Source organism: Amblyraja radiata, chromosome 33, assembly GCF_010909765.2.
Source record: "Amblyraja radiata isolate CabotCenter1 chromosome 33, sAmbRad1.1.pri, whole genome shotgun sequence".
NCBI classification, from domain to species: domain Eukaryota; kingdom Metazoa; phylum Chordata; class Chondrichthyes; order Rajiformes; family Rajidae; genus Amblyraja; species Amblyraja radiata.
This window is the reverse complement of record NC_045988.1, coordinates 916,369-933,819: the sequence shown is the minus strand read 5'-3', so window position 1 is coordinate 933,819 and position 17,451 is coordinate 916,369. Positions and strand designations below refer to the sequence as shown.

The window sequence follows — 17,451 nt, the reverse complement described above, 5'->3', positions numbered from 1 at the left end:
GCCACCGGTAGATGGGGTGGTCAAAAGGTCTTTAGCACATTGCCCTTCACCAGTCAGAGTACTAAGTGTAGAAATTGGGAGATTATGTTACAGTTGTATAAGACATTGGTGATACCACATTTAGAGTAATGCATTCAGTTTTAGTCACCATGTTATAAGAAAGATGCTGGAAAGGGTGCAGGGAAGATTTACGAGGATGTTACCAGGACTCAAGGGCCTGAGCTTTCGGGAGACGTTGAGCAGCCTACGACTTTATTCCTTGGAACCCAGGTGGATGAGGAGTGATCTTCTAGAGGTGTAAAAAATCATGAGATCAGGTAAATGAACAGTCTTTTGCCCAGGGTAGGGGAATCTAGAACCAGACGACATAAGTTTAAAGTGGAGGGGAAAAGATTTAATAGGAACCTGAGGGGTAACTTTTTAAACAAAGGTGATGGATATATGGAACGAGCTGCTGGAGGAGCTAGTTGAGGCAGGCACTATCTTAATGTTTAAGAGACATTTTGACAGGTATATGGATAGGATAGGTTGAGAGGGTTATAGGCCAACGCCGGAAGGTGGGTCTGGTGTCGATGGGGCATATTGGTCAAGTGGGCAAGTTGGACCGAAGGGCCTGTTTCCACGCTGTTTAACTCGATGAGTATAGAATCAGAACTTACGGCCCATCTCATCCATGCCAACCAAAATGTCTAAAATAAGCTGGTCCCATTTGCTTGCATTTGGCCCATATCCTTCTAAACCTTTCCTATGCATGTATCTGTCCAAGTGTCTTTTAAATGCTGTTATATTATCTGGCTCAACTATCTCCCCTAGCAGCTCATTCCATATACCCATCATTCTCCAAGTGAAAAAATTGCCCCTCGGGTTTCTATTAAATCTTGCCGCTCTCCTTAAATATATCCTCTTGTTTTTGATTCCCCTATCCTGGGTAAAAGGCTCTGCATTCACCCTATATAGTCCCCTCATGATTTCATATACCTCTATAAGATCATCCCTCAGCCACCTACTCTCCAAGGAATAAAGTCCTAGCCTGCCCAAACTCTCTCTATATAGCTCAGTCCCCGAAGTCCTGGCAACATCATTGTAAATCTTCTCTGCACTCTTTCCAGCAATGTTTTTTCAAAAAGTGTGTTTATGAATTACTTCAATAAAGGAATGGTGACATACTGTATTTCTGTGTCAGGGCAGTGTAGATCTTTGGGTGGGGTGGGATTTATAAGTGATGCCATTCCTATGTGACCACCTTTTTTTTTATCCTTCTGGGTGCTTGAACTTATTAACATATTTTTAGATGTGATATTCTGAATTTCATGTATTCTGTTCTCAAAGTTTTTTTTAATTTTTACAGTGCCATTGTTTCAGCCACACTTAAGTGCTTGATGAAGTTCTATGATTTAATTGATGATGTGAGTTATATGCTGGCTTATTTAATTTGTTTCAATAGTGTTAGAGAAGATGAATGGAAGGACTGTTAGATTAAGAAAGAACTGCAGATGCTGGTAAAATCAAAGGTAGACACAAAATGCTGGAGAAACTCAGCGGGTGAGACAGCATCTATGGAGAGAAGGAATTTACGAGATTTCAGGTCGAGACCCTTCTTCAGACGGATGTCAGGGGAGGGGGTGGGACAAAGAAAGAATGTAGATGAAGACAGTAAGACTAGTGGGAGAACTGGGAAGGGTGAGGGGATGGGGAGATAAAGAAAGGGCTACCTGAAGTTAGAGTAGTCAATGTTCATACCGCTGTGGTGTAAACTACCCAAGCGAAATATGAGGTGCTGTTCCTCCAATTTGCACTGGGCCTCACTCTGACAATGGAGGAGGCCCAGGACAGAAATGTCAGATTGGGAATGGGAGGGGGAGTTGAAGTGCTGGGCCACCGGGATATCAGCTTGGTTAGCGGACTGAGCGGAGGTGTTCAGCGAAACGATCGCCGAGCCTGCGCTTGGTCTCGCCGATGTAGAAAAGTTGACACCTGGAACAGCGGATGCAGTAGATGAGGTTGGAGGAGGTGCAAGTGAACAGCACATAATCCTCCAACATTTTTGCCACCTCCAAAGGGATCCCACTACTGGCCACATCTTCCCATCTCCACCCATTTCTGCTTTCTGCAGAGACCGTTCCCTCCGTAACTCTCTGGTCAACTCGTCCATTCCCACCCAAACCACCCCCTCCACAGGTACTTTCCCCTTCAACCGCAGGATATACAACACCTATCCCTTTACCTCCTCCCTCAACTTCATCCAAGGACCCAAACAGTCTTTGCAGGTGAGGCAGAGGTTCACTTGCACCTTCTCCAACCTCATCTACTGTATTCGCTGTTCCAGCTTCTCTACATCGGTGAGACCAAGCGCAGGCTCGGCAATTATTTCGCTGAACACCTCCACTTAGTCCGTCTTAACCAAGCTGATCTCCCGGTGGCCCAGTACATCAACTCCCCCTCCTATTCCCAATCTGACCTTTCTGTCCTGGGCCTCCTCTATTGTCAGAGTGAGTCCCAGCGCAAATTGGAGGAACAGCATCTCATATTTCGCTTGGGTAGTTTACACCACAGCGGTATGAACATTGACTTTTCTAATTTAAGGTAGCCCTTTCTTTCTCTCTCCATCCCATCCCCCTTCCAGTTCTCCCACTAGTCTTACTGTCTCCACCTACATTCTTTCTTTGTCTCGCCCCCTCCCCTGACATCAGTCTGAAGAAGGTCTTACCTGAAACGTCGTCAATTCCTTCTCTCCATAGATGCTGCCTCACTTGCTGAGTTTCTCCAGCATTTTATGTCTACCACCGACTGTTAGATTAAGTTTATGTCCTTTTCCTCTTGTCAATTTTTTAGCCTTCTGATTTAAGGGATGGATTCCTTTCTGGATTAGCTGAACATTTCAAAATTCAGTCATGATCAACTTTTATTTTCTAGATCTGGTCTTCCAGATCTGTCAAGATGCACATCTATCATGATCTAGTTAAATTCATGTTCAGGATTGAGAGACTGACCATCATGTGCAAATGTATGAGGCCTTGGCCACTGTGACCTTGCATTGAGTAATGACTGAGGAATCTTTTCCATTGATGAGTATTTCCTGGTGTGTTGAAAGCATGAATGATAAAACTTTTGAAACAATGAACTGCAGATGCTGGTTAACAAAAAAAATGACACAAAGTGCTGGAGTAACTCAGCGGGCCTGGCAGCATCTCTGGAGAACACGGATAGGTGATTTTTTGAGTTGAGAACTTTCTTCAGATTGATTGTAGATTGGGGCAAAGAAAGTTGGGAGAAAGGAAAGACAGGACAAAGCGTGGCAGATGATATGTTTACTGTTTTTTACATGACTCCAGTGATCAACTACTATCTGAGTATGTATCTAAACAGTAAGGGCACAATGGTACTTTGTAATTTATCTATCTGATCTGGTTTGGATTTTAATCTTGGGGATTAACCTGCTGTGCCACACTATCCCTTCATAAAATGACGACATTACTAACAGCTGTGCAACTAATTCACCTCTTTTTTGCCTTAGTAAAATGATGATATAAATTCCATCAATCTTTGAGACCAATTTCAAGTTTCTTTTGACAGGATTTGCCAAAGCCACTTAGAGCAAACTTTATTCTGAATGTAGAGTCTGAAGAACTCATTATTACAGCTGGACTCCAAGATCGAGTGGTCCAGGTAAAGTTCAAATTTCAAATATGCATTGGGATCAAATTAATTCCATTTTAGCAATGGAAGAAGTATCATTTTAAATTGCTTAGTACTGCTTAACCCTTAAGCAGAAGATCATGAAATGAGCACAAGGCATCCTGAAGCCTGGATGGGCCTGCAGCTGAGTGGCTGATAGAGTAGGATTGCTGTTTAGCACCCATGGAGATATAGGTCAGTTCCTGAATAGATCTGAGCAACCCTAATCCTACCTCGGCAACATAACACATGGACCACCTCTTGCACTACAATGGACTTACTTTCTAATTGTGCTTTGCTCTCTCTTTTTTTGCAGTTTCTTTTCACTATTTAGAATTGATGTGTAATTTGTTTTTTAATTTATGCATACGATGCATTGACCCATCTTAATACTAACGGCACTCCATTCTATTGTGTGGCAATACATTTGCATTGAAAAAGATAGAGCAGAACAGATCTTGGTGCTCAAAGCTAAGCATTTTTATGGTGCAGTGAACTTTCAGCATAACCAGAATCTGTAACATTGTAGTTTGGTGTATTCCTTACTCCTCCAATACAATGAGCTCTGGCTCAATGAAAGGGCGCAGAAGGCATGGTCGATGTGAACCAGGCACACATAATAGTGAAATATCTAAATGGTGAAGATGTAAAACCTGCAGGCTAAACAGTAATCCTACAACAACAGATCCCTGAAAACTGCTCTCTTACCACGTCTGTTTGTGAATGGTGGTGGGAAATTAGCAGGAAGACAGTCTCCAAGAACATCCCTATTGTCAAAGACATTGGAGATAAAGCAAACATTTGTAAACACTGTCACCTAGAAGTGCTAAATAGATGGTCCATCTAGGTTCCCTTCTGAGATTGCCACCATCACAAAAGGTACTCTTCAACCAATTCAATTAATTCCAATTGATATCAAGAAATGGCTGAGAGAACACTGAATACAGCAATGGTTATGGGAACAAACAGCAAATTGTTGCAGCACTGAAGACTTGTGCTTCTGAATCAACGACGCCAGTGGGCAATGCGTTACGGTATAGTTACAGCATTGACATCTACCTAATTATATGGAAAACTGCCCACAATGATCTGTTCCCAAAAATCAGGACAAATAATGTTCATGACAAATAATTACTGCCCAATCATTCAATGTCAGTGTCCTCCTTACCTCAACTAACACTACCAGGAAAACAAGTAATTGGTTATAAATAAAGTAAGTGTAAGAATTTCTCATCTCTTTCAATTGCTGATTTTGCACTGTGCAAATCCATTCATTTATCTGTTAATAATGGCCACCGTGTTTCAGAGTAATCTGTTTAAGCTACGCTGACACAATAATGGATTCAATGCATTGTTTAGCATTATTTCTGACTTGGTGGCTCAATTTCTTTTATATATTTTAGGTTTATGAGGGGCTGGTTTACATGGATTTCAGTAAGGAACTCATGGAGAAGCAGGGCTATGGTAAGAGTTTTACTTGCAGTTGAGAAGTGATAAAACCCTATATTTAGGCTGCACTTCCGATGAACTTTGATTAAAAATTATATTAGGCAGTGGAAGTGTTTTCCATTTTATGAAATATTTATAGCACTAGGTCTGCTGCTGATATGCTCTGCTGGAACTAGCTCTGACCATATTCCTCTCACTGCATCAATTGACCCTCACAATCATTTTGTTTAAATGTGTAACCAGTTTCTGTTTCATTTAATTCCAGCTATTTGTCTCCATCTCTCCCTCTTATAATAAGTTCCACATTGCAACCATGACAGGCTAACAACATTTGTTTTTAATTCCTTACTGGTTATTATTGACTGTCTAATACTTTTGACCTCTAAATCAGGTCATGCATAAAGCAGCTTTTTATAATTATAATTCTCCCATCCATTCCCTGCTCACAGTTTCTAATCTTGCTCTTTGGATCTCACTCTGCAAGGAAGGTGTATGGGTGAATATTTGTGCTATTTGCAAACCACCAATTTAGTTTAGTTTGCAGATACAGTGTAGAAACAAGCCTTTCACCCATCGAGTCCACGCCCACCAACGATCACCCATACACAGTTCTATGTTATGCCAGTTTTGCATCCTGCACACAAGCAGTAAATTCCAGATGCCAATTAACATACAAACCTGCACATCTTCGGAATGTGTGAGAAAACCAGACCACTTGGAGAAAACCCACGCAGTAATGGGGAGAACATACAAACTCCGTACAGACTGCACCCATAGTCAGGATTGAACCTGGGTCACTAGTGCTGTGTTGCAGCACACAATTTGCTGGTGCGTTCTGTAGCCTTTTTGTATAGAACCTCTGGAAGATATGAGCTTTTTATCCTCCAATTTTGTACAAAAGGTCACAAACGGGTGTTGTAAAAATCCCGCAGGGCTTTCCTACCCTATTCATAGAACAGTACAGTACAGTATTATTCATCAAAGTATAACATTTTACATGATGTTTCCTATCATAAGATATGATTAAACATTAAACGTTGTAAAAAAGGAAATATAAAATGAGGAGATTTAAAATGACATAGTTGAACATGATGTTGGACATAGTACAGCACAGGAACAGGCCCTTTGCCCCACAATGTCCATACTGAACATGATGCCAGGTTAAACTAATCTTCTCTGTCTGCATGTGATCCATATCCTGTCAATCTCTGCATATTCATGTGCCTATCTTAAAATGACTTAAAGGCCACTGGCATAACTGCCTCAACCATCCCTGGCAGCACATCCCAGTCCCAGTCACCCACATAGTTGCTTCACATGAACACAAGCAAGCCCCTCCATTATTTCACAACCTTAAGCCAAATCACCCGTGATCTATGCTGCCTTGTTTGTCAATAGATAATATCGGGATATGGAATTTTCGCCTTGATACAATTAATGAACAATCTAAGTGGTAATTATTGCTGCATGAAAAGAAATAGTATATTAGGTACGATGATTAAGCTTTTTTTATGAAGTGGAAATCCTTACTAAACATGAGCGAGTGGCAAGCTGCCACTTTAGAAATTAACCATGTCTGTTTCTCTCAAATTCTTGATCATTGTCATAAAGAAGTATGATTTTTAATGTTGGCTAAAGAAGAAATGTTGGAAATAGATTTGGGGAGAATTCATCAACTCTTTTTTAAAATAGTGACATGAAACCTTTTACATCTGTACTGTGTACTGTGCCTCAGTTTAATGTCCATCAGAGACACAGGATGATGGTGTCCCATCACTCCATGAGATAATGCTAATCAGGTCGCCATGGACAAGGTGGGCCAAAGGGTCTGTTTCTGTGCTGTACAGCTTTATGACATGATACCTTTTTTTTTTGTTACCCATTTGCTCTGCCCCTCCATTCTGAGCAAAAAAAAGAGCAATTCCAGATAATTTAATTTTGCCAAGATTTACAGATCGCTTCTGAAATATTTGAAATTACATTTAAGCTGCAAGGCATACAAAATAATCCAAGTTTAACTCTCTTGAGGCGGCATAGAAACACAAACACAAACATCCTTAATGTGCTTAATGGTTGTGGAGAGACCTTGTGCCCTCTGAGCTACCACTTATGTCCATATCCCAGCTGTAATATTGTTATCTAGTCAAAAATTGCCTATCATGATTCTCCTAGCATTAAATATAACCACCTTCTCAGTGTTAACTTAGATTGCTTTAATGTGAAGGCTTAAAAGAGTAGAACTTTTAAAGTGCATCCCAGATAGCTTTTTAAGGCAGTCCAGAGAGGCAATGGATCCAATCATTGGAAATGTAGTTGAGCAAATGGTGCGAGAGTCCTTGGGAGAATGTTTCAGAGATAGTGACTATTAAGATTTTAAGATTGTTATAAAAAAGTAGGAGAATAGATTGGAAATTACGATTGTGAACAGGAGAAAGGCTGATTTCAATAATGGTAAGACTACAGGTAACTCTGCAGGTCAATAATGCAATGGTGAGAGTGCAGGGCCAGTGAATTCCTGCAATGATGAAGGGTAAAGTCAACAAGCCTAAGAAACCTTGGATATCCAGGGACATTGGGGATTGAATAAGGAATTAAAAAAGGTGGCTTATCCTAAAATCAAGCAAGACCACATGATGGGGTACAAAGGATCACTTAAGATAAAAGTAATTAGAAGGGAAAAGAGGAGCAAAAATGGCATTGGGTTGGGGGTAAGGACAAACCCAAAGAAGATGCTCTAGGTAGAGGTTATTGTTTGGGCAAGACTGTGTTTATTGATATGTTTGGCATACTTTATCTACTTATAGGAAGCTATATTAATATGGATATGAACTGTTTACCCAACTTCTGGCTTGCTTACATGGGAGATCCAAGTGATTCTGGGAAGATTCATAGTAATGTGCGACAAAGATGGCTCAATGGTAAGTAGAGACCAACGTTAATATAAGATTCAATTATCTTGGTTGTGTTTTTACGACTACATTTATTTGCCAATGAATTACAACTAATGTGAAACTTTTCTTACTGCTGAGGTGATTCTGATGTTGGGAAAGCAATGAAAACCTTTGCAGAACTCACTGATCTGGCTAAGTAAGTATTTTTTGAGAAAATTGGAAAGTTGGAAACATTATTCCAGAATTAGTATACAGTGCTTTAGTAATAGCCATGTGATTGAAATTAGTTCAGTGGATGTGGTTGGGAAGTAACTTGAACAGAGGCATGCTAAACCTTTTCAGAAGGCAGTTAAGAATCAAATCACTTCAAGTGTAAAGTTTGAGCAAGAATAGCAAGTTTTGTTTTCTTAACTACTTTACTTTATTCTAATGATTAATTAAAAAATATATATATTTTAAAAAATCTGTTGGAGTAGTTTTAAATGCCCGAGACAAGTGGAGACACGAGACTGTACTAATTTAGGTCATAACACTACTTGAGGTCTATTTGCCACTTGAATTCTACCAATCATGCAGAATGCCTGTCAGTTGCAGAGGGTTAGCATCTGATGAATGAAAGTGCATATGGTCGAGTGCAGGCAACTAATTAAATCCAGGACGATTTAGCCCATTAAGTAAACCAGATGGATTTTTTATTATAATCTGTAGTTCTATTGTTGGAATTTCAACATTTATTTGAACAAATTTAAATTCCATGGCATGATTTCAAGTCCGCCTCTGAATGGAATGATCAACTCAGGCTTGCAGATGACAAGATCAGTAATTTAACAGGAATAAAACAATGTTGTTCAAATACTAAGAGTCATGCAGCACAGAAAAAGAACCCTATGGCCTACTGTGTCTCTACCAACAATCAAGTACTTGGTCCATAGGCTGCTCATGTGGATACTTCTCGATAATGCTATGGCTTGCTTAACATGCAAATTGTCAGAGTATAGCAAATATATATTTTACTCAAAAGAAATTAGAGCATGATATACCATTGTTGCCCATTTAGTGAATTAAAACTATAAATATCATAAATGCACAATAGTATAGTGCATGTCATTAGCACAAAATCCTTTCACTAATTAACTCAAAACAAGAACTGCTGAAAATGATGAGTTTCTTTCAGAACATTGCACCTGGTTAAAAGTAAAATTTCTTTCTATTTCTGCAGGATAGCCCTTGAGTCTGGGAATTGGAATGATCTTTTTGAGTTGATGAACAAAAATTTTGAACTACGAAGGTATGGCTTAATTTTCACAAATTAACAAGTTATAGTAGAATTAGACCATTCCACCCATCCCGTCTACTCCGTATTCAATCATAGCTGATCTCTGCCACCCAATCCTATTTTCCTACCTTCTCTGCATAACCCTTGACACTCGTTCTAATCAAGAATTTGTCTTTCTCCTTAAAAATGTCCACTGACTTGGCCTTCACAGCCCTCTGTGGCAATGAGTTCCACAGATTAACTACCCTCTGACTAAAGAAGTTCCTCCTCACATCCATTCCAAAAGAGTGCCCTTTAATTCTGAGGCTATGACCTCTGGTCCTAGACTCTCCCACCAGTGGAAACATCCTTTCCACATCCACTCTATGCCTTTCATAATTCTAAGTTTCAATGAAGTCCCCCAGCAACCTTCTAAACACCAGCGAGTAGAGGCCCAGTGCTGTCAAATGCTCATCATATGCTAATCCACTCACTGCTGAAATCATTCTTGTAAACTTCCTCTGGAGCCTCTCCAGTGCCAGCACATCCTTCCTCAAATATGGGGCCCAAATTCGCTCACAGTACTCCAAATGCGGCTTGACGAGTGCCTTATTGAGCCTCAGCATTCCATCTCTGAACTGTGAACTGGCATTCGGAAATATAATTTTATTCAATTACTAGACCAAGAGGGACCCGTTGGGTCCTGTCCCCTCAACCGCGTGTTGAGGGGACAGGACAGAGAGTTGGGGGACAGAGAGGAAGGGCCCTCTCCCCCTCTCGATCCACCCCTCCCTCTCCACCCCCTCTTTCCCCCCCTCTCTCTCTCTTTCTCTTTCTCTGCCTCGGGGATGGGGTAAAAAGGGAGGGGGAGGGGGTAGAGGCAGCAGCTACCGAAGTCATAGAGCACAAGCCGGGCCCTCAGGTGCCCGGCCCGAGCTAGGCTGCGGGCGTCATTGACCAGAGCGAGGCCCGTAGTGGGCCTGCCGTTCGTGGCTTCCCCGAGGGTAAGCTCACTCACCAGCGTGACAGACGATTGGGCGGGGGAGACTGAGAGGAGGTCGTCCCCTGTGACGGGCGCGACGACGACTTTTCAACTGCGCTTGTCCGCGGCCGCGCTGCAATACCGACAGCCGCCGCCATGTTGTTGAACTTCAAGAGTCCAGCGGAGCGAGCAGCAAGGCTTGATCACGTGTTCATGGGCTTCAACCCAGAGCCCTTGGCGGGGCGGGGGGAGGATTTTAAAACAATTTTAGTAAAAAACTCGGGAAATAATTAACCAAATTTTCAGAAGAGGACATTTTTGAAATCATGAGGTAAATCTCTACCGGAATATGTTCTGGTACTGAAGTAGTGTTTCGACCCGAAACATTGCCTTTTTCCTTTGCTCCATAGATGCTGCCTCATCCGCTGAGTTTCTCCAGCATTAATGTCTACCAAATGACACAAGGCTGTTTGGCAAGTGCTTGTGTTGATTTGAAGAAGATTAACCTAGCATGTTGCCACCTTCCAGCTCTTGATCTACAATCGTGTTAACTATTGAAATACATGTCAAGACACTTTTTAGATGGTAATCAAGTTTGCTTACTCTACCTCATTTCAAGCAGTGAGTTTCAAATCTCTCCCACCCTTTACTTTTTCACTCCTCTGATCCTTCCACCAATGAGCTTTAGTTTAGATCCATCAAACGAATAAAAATAGTTCCTTCCCAGTATCCTCTATTTAGACTCCAATTTTCATCATTCAATTTTTAATTTGAACTGGCAATTGTACTCAAAGGATTAAAAAATCAATGTATTATTAAGTAACTGTCATTTTGAGAAATTATTTGATACCATTATTGAATGGTTACCTCAGTTTGTTATACAAAGGTCAAAAATTCACTGCATGTGCTTTTGCACATGGCTTCAAGAGAAAATAGAGATTTTTCAATGGAAAATAATTGCTTTCTGCTTATCTAAGGTCCATATATACAGACTCTTGTTTGGGCGAAGGAAATCTAAGGATGGTACAACTTGGCAGAAAGGTATTCACTATAAAAAGTTTGTTAAAACTATAAAATGTGTATTCCATCTGTGTTCCTATGTGGTAATGGTATCTGAATCCCAGTATGAAGTATTTACTCAGAGATGTAATAGTAAACTTTAGTTTAAAAAAACAGCACAAGATTGATCATATTGGAGACAATTGACTCTCTTCTGATTCACCCTAGTGTAACCTTTCCAAAATATTGGTAGGAATGAATTATAAAGTATACTTCATTAATTAATTATGGAAGGATTGTATTTATGCTTGGTCCGTGTTACATAAATACTATGGCTTTACCTATAAATTATTTTGTGGTAATTTAGTGAACAATAGTAATCTATTTTATTCTTATTTTAATGATAAATAACTAAAAATCATATTTTTTAAAAATTATCTCAATTACTAGTGGTAATTAAGATTTAAGTCTAATGAATCTGTCATTAACATTTTAATATTTAAAATCCACAAATATGCCATGCATTTCACTCACCATTAGGGTTAGCAAGCCATCTTGATTAATTATGAATGTGATTCTGGAATGGCTTGACATGTTCAGATAATAATTCAGAGAAAAACTAGTCTGTTACATGCGCATCTGTTGTTTTTTACAGTTTGGCTCAGCTGTAAAGCTTCCTGGCAGTGGAGGAGCAGTAATTGGTCTATGCTTGGACCCTGACAACCGGGTATGTTCAAATATGTCTGCGCATCAAGCTGCTGGTATTATGAGATAAATGAAGAATTGAAGTTAACTCCCTTTTGTTTTCAGCAGTATTCAATAACCAACACGCTTCACTGGTTTAGTGCAACAGTTAAACATTAATTTAGTAAACAACATCTTCTAGGTGCAAGGAATAAATGTTGACTTCCCAGCAATGCCCCTACATGGAGCATTGGATAAGAAAATAAATGTGTGTTATTTCTATGTTGAGTTATTGTTCTATTGTCATTTTTAGCACTCTTTATAGCAGGTCACATTAAATTTACTTTGTGTGTTTCCATATTCTTTGCAGGTTGAACTAAAGAAGGCTTTCCAAGAAGCTGGGTTTGTGATCTGTGACATTGTCCCATATGTTCCTTGAGTTTTATCCAGTAAAAATGACAGAAGATTTTTTTCAAATGGAAAAAAGTTTATTTTAAAATCAACTGGAATTACAGAACTGATTTACAATTAATGGAAATATTTCAAATGTTTTTAGTATTCTATTGAATATTTTTATCTTGCATTCAGTCTGTACTCCTAGCTGCCTAGTGCTGTGTGGAATATTGTCCAAATAGCTAAGAGATGACACAAACATATACCACAGCAAAAATATAATTGAAATTGATTACTTCGTGTATGCAATTTCCCAAAAGTCTGTTTTTATCCAATGTAAATTTTGGTTAGTTTTCATCAGTTTCAAATTTGAAGGTAACTATGTGATTATATGCTGCTATAAAACTTAAGTTTCATAGATGGAATGTGAATGTGTGCTTTAAAAATATCTGAAGTAATTTTACAGATGTCAATTGAAGCCAGAGATTAGATTTTTTTGTGTTCTGACAACTTCTTGACACCCAACACCCTCAATGCATGAAAGAGAAAAACAACAATCTCCTGACCTTCAACAATAAAGGCAAAAAAACTACAATTTTAAAAATATTTTGAAGTTGGCTGTTACTACTGTCCTCAAAAAGCTTCAGTAGTGCTGCTGCCACATAGAACCAGCTTTTGACTTAGGGTGCTGTCTCCGTGCTGTTTGCAAATTTCCCTTTGACCGTGCAAGTTTCATCTTGATGCTCGCATCTCCAAAACACATTGGTTGGTAGGCCGTTGGCTGTTATAAATTACCACCCAGTGTACGCGGGTGATTAGAGAATCAGAGAGATAATGGGACTGGGAAAGAGAAAGTGTTAACGAGAAATAAGTGGGGGAATGTGATTCATGGGATTGCTCTGGGAACTAGTATAGACGTAATAGCCTCATGCCATAAGAAATTGTGATGTAATTTATTGGTATTCACAATATTCTCTCATTGTTTTCTCTGGAACGTCGGAATTTGTGGACATATGTAAAGTTCTGAGAGGCATAGATAGGGTGGACAGTCAGAACTTTTTTTTCCAGGGTAGAAGTATCCTACACTAGAGAGCATAGCTATAAAGTGAGAGGGGGAAAGTTTACACTGAGGGGGAAAGATTTGCGGAGCATGTTTTGTACACACACAGAGTGACGAGGGCCTGGAACGTATTGCCAGAGGTGACAGTGGAAGTAGACACGATAGCCGCATTTAATGTTTTTAGAAAGGCACATGGAAGTGCAGGGAATAGAGGGGTATATGGATCACATGCAGGCAGATGAGATCAATTCAGGTAGTCATTGTGTTTAGCACAAATATTGTGGGTCGAAAGGCCCATTCCTGTGCTGTCCTGTTCTATATTCCATTCATTTCTAAGGTAATGTACATAATAAATATAGTGACACTATTTGCATTCTGCTGTTGTGAGTAACAGGTATTCTTGCTTGGTATTTAGATGTCAAATAATAAAACTGCTGCATTTAATCATTGATTTGTTTTAAATAAAATTATTACCTGACTTATTACAGATAGTTTATAATGCCTAATTCCATACTGATATACTATAGCAAAATAAGAATTGTATAGTATCAATTTGTCTCATTTTTTTGTTGCAAAGAGTTTTCCTGATTTAGCCTGACAGCAATTATAATAGGAAGAGTCTTCCGTCTGGTGCCCCCATTTATGTTTTTATATTCTGCTAAGCACGAATATCTAAAAATAGAAAATAGAAAAACCACAGAATGAAAAAAGATAGATTTCTACTCATTCTCTTAAATTTTTTACACAGAGAGTGGTGAATCTGTGGAATTCTCTGCCACAGAAGGTAGTTGAGGCCAGTTCATTGGCTATATTTAAGAGGGAGTTAGATGTGGCTAAAGGGATCAGGGGGTATGGAGAGAAGGCAGGGATGGGATACTGATTTGGATGATCAGCCATGATCATATCGAATGGCGGTGCAGGCTCGAAGGGCCGAATGGCCTACTCCTGCACCTATTTTGTATGTTTCTATGTTCTCTTAATGTTGGAAAGAATATAAGGCATTTGAGAGTTTAGGGCTTTGGCATTTAAATGTACGCCCATCATTGGGCATTTCATTTCTGTTTCTTTTGCTATTAGAAACATTTACAATACAATACAATAATACTTTATTAGCCAGGTATGGGGGTCAAGGAAAGAGCGTTCACTTCGAGGCCCTATTTTCACCAAACTTTCCACCACCAGGCACAAGAAACGCAAGACAAACACCATTATATGCAGATGCCGAGAAGTGTGTTCAGCTCTGGCTGAACAACTTCTAATCTTGTGTGTGCGCTCGAAAAGAAGAAGACAAGTATGTTTTGCAACATACAAGGAATTTCATTTGCCAAGTCAGTCATACAAATAAAAAGCAACAGAACACACAAAATACATTGTAACATAAACATCCACCACAGTGACTCCTCCACATTCCACACTGCGATGGAAGACGAATAAAAGTACAATCTCTTCCCTTCTTTGCTCTCCCGTGGTCGGGGGCCTCGAGCCCTCTGTTGACGGGATGATTTTGACTCCTGTAGCCTGCGGCGTTTGGGCCCTTCGTGTCGGGGCGATCAGCTCCCACATCGGGGGGATGTCAGCATCCCGCGCCGGACGGGGGTCGGGGCTTGTCGAACATCTGCGTCATTGGAGCGCCCGACCCAGCCTCTCCCGAGAATGTGACCACTCGATGTAAAGGAATGTTGGAGCGATCCCAGGCAAGGGATCAGCCCCAATGTAAGTCCATGCCCCGCAGAGGGGCTCAAAGTCAGTCCGAGGAGGCCTCCAGCTTCACGATGTTAGGCCGCATAGCGACCGGAGATACGACCTGGAAAACAATCGTATCTCCGGCAAGGTAAGAGACTGATAAAAAAAAAATTCCCCCGATCTCCTCTCCCTCCCTCCACATAAAACAAACCAGAGAACATTTACACAAACTTTTTAATCGCACTAAAAATAACAAAAATAAAGACGAAAAAACACAGACTGTTGACGGGGCTGCCAATTGTGCGGCACCCCTGGTGGTTTGTACCCTGATGATTTTCGTAATAGTTACTCTTAAGACTGAATGGACAAATCTCACAAATCTCTTGCCCTACTTTCATCTCAGGAGAACCATCAGAGTTTGTTTTTATTACCACAGAGCTTTAGTCTTTCATCCCTGTGTAATTCATTATGCATCTTTTATGTACCCATCAAGTCTTTAAAGCCATAGTGTCATAAATGGAGAAAAAATATATAACATTCTAGATGAGGCTTAACCAGTATTAACGATCCATGTTTCACTATTTATTATGATTTTGTTTGGAAAAAAATCTTCTTAACCTGTCTTGGGGTCTGCAAAGATATGTACAGGTATCTCCCCACCTGGTCTCTGATCTGCACCATTTATTTCAAATAGTTTTTCTTCATTCATCTTTCCAACATGCATCACCTAATATTTCTGTTATTTCATGGACTGATCAATGGATTCAACTGCATAATTAGAACTTCAATACTGAGAATGTTGGCCTGGGAGAGAACATTGTTGTTGCTTCATTTATCCAGAGCATATGGAGTACTTTTCAGAAGCAATATTGGTACGTAGTAACTTTGGAAAAGCCTTGTTTTCCACAACAATGAAGGAGGATACGAGATCGCTGTTGCCTGGTAGACCATAAATTTATGTCAGGTGTGAAGTTTTGATCCAGCATTCCTCAAGAGAAATTAAACAGTTCTATAAGCACCTCAGGCAGAGGACCAACAAAGAACTTTGGTTGAACAACCATATGGTGGATGGAAAGAGTGTGGAGCTCCCAGCAATTTGCTGATAACTATGACATGCATGGATTCTTTAGCACTGTTAGGGTAATCAATAGTTCAACCTCCCATAGCCCTAATCTATTAAGAGGTAAGAACATGAGTGTTTTTTAAGGAGAAAGGCAGCAAATATTTGCTTGAAGAAACACTTAAAACCTTGTCAACTGTGATTTCATCCTAGTCATGGGCACCCTTGACTCTGTCAAATAACAACCTTTTCGGATCAGCCATGCTATCGCAACTGATCAACAATACAATACAATACAATCAGTTTTATTCGTCACTTGTACATAAAGTGCAAGTGAAATGAATTTGCCAGCTGCGGTACAATGAAAAAGAACACACAAAAACACAATTAAAATTTAACACAAACATCCACCACAGCATTCATCACTGTGGTGGAAGGCACAAAATTATATCGCCCACTCCACGCCGAGAGTCCGCGCTGTGCCTGCGGCTGAAGCCTCAGGCGCGTCTCCGGGAAAGGCCGCACTGATCCTTGCTGTTAGGCCACGGGGGAGGCGACATGGAAAAAGTCGCCTCTCTGTGGAGGCGATCAAAGCGGTTTCCCCCTTACCCCCCCACACCACCTCCCACACAAGACACACAAAGAAACATTAAAAACATACATTAAAACATACTAAAAACACAAAAAGTAGAAAAAACTGACACGCTGCTGGCAGGGCTGCCGGCTTGCAGCGCCCCCACCGACCAAGAAGTCAAAATGGCCATGTTCTTTCTAAAAGCGTACAGGACCTTGCGGTTTGACAGTGGCTATTCATCTACGAAGACTTTTAGTCACAAATCTACAATCTCAATACCCACATCTGGAAAGAGAAAGATGTACTTGTACTTCAAGAAGAGAAGATATCAGCAGGAACATTACAATTGTCTAGAATCTCGCTGGAATTACTGAAAAAAATATATAAACAGTTTTCACCTTTAAAACTTGTGATGAGTATAAATAAAAATGAATTGAACCTTTGCCTGGTAGATTTTTGATGTTTGTTATCCTGGATCCCAAATGAAGAATGTTCCATGAGATTTAAGTATAAGTAATAGGCTGGGGACCACTATTTCAACATGAGTTTTACACCTTTAGGAGAGGACAACAACAATTAGAAATCTTTAAGACTGAATGCAATAATCTACAAACAACAAAATTATATCACAATATTATATACTTACAATGTGAGTGTTGATGTTATCTGCTGTGCTTTATTAAAAAAGCCAAGACGTTTAAGTGGCAAATTTGTATTTAACATTGCCCTACTCTACAATCAGATGG

At 40.0% G+C, this 17,451-nt stretch overlaps 1 protein-coding gene across 1 annotated transcript in view; it reads left to right on the top strand.

The window, feature by feature from the left end:
• LOC116991332 (probable glucuronokinase 2) overlaps positions 1-13,864 on the top strand; it is a 42,590-nt gene extending 28,726 nt beyond the window's left edge. Inside the window, exons 15-23 of the mRNA XM_033049870.1 lie at positions 1,349-1,406; positions 3,574-3,666; positions 5,079-5,139; positions 7,929-8,042; positions 8,154-8,211; positions 9,235-9,303; positions 11,230-11,293; positions 11,907-11,978; positions 12,306-13,864. Of these exons, the coding sequence (XP_032905761.1) occupies positions 1,349-1,406; positions 3,574-3,666; positions 5,079-5,139; positions 7,929-8,042; positions 8,154-8,211; positions 9,235-9,303; positions 11,230-11,293; positions 11,907-11,978; positions 12,306-12,374 (658 nt within the window). The 3' untranslated portion in view covers positions 12,375-13,864. The remainder of the gene's footprint in view (positions 1-1,348; positions 1,407-3,573; positions 3,667-5,078; positions 5,140-7,928; positions 8,043-8,153; positions 8,212-9,234; positions 9,304-11,229; positions 11,294-11,906; positions 11,979-12,305) is intronic.
• The last annotated feature ends 3,587 nt before the right edge of the window (positions 13,865-17,451 follow it).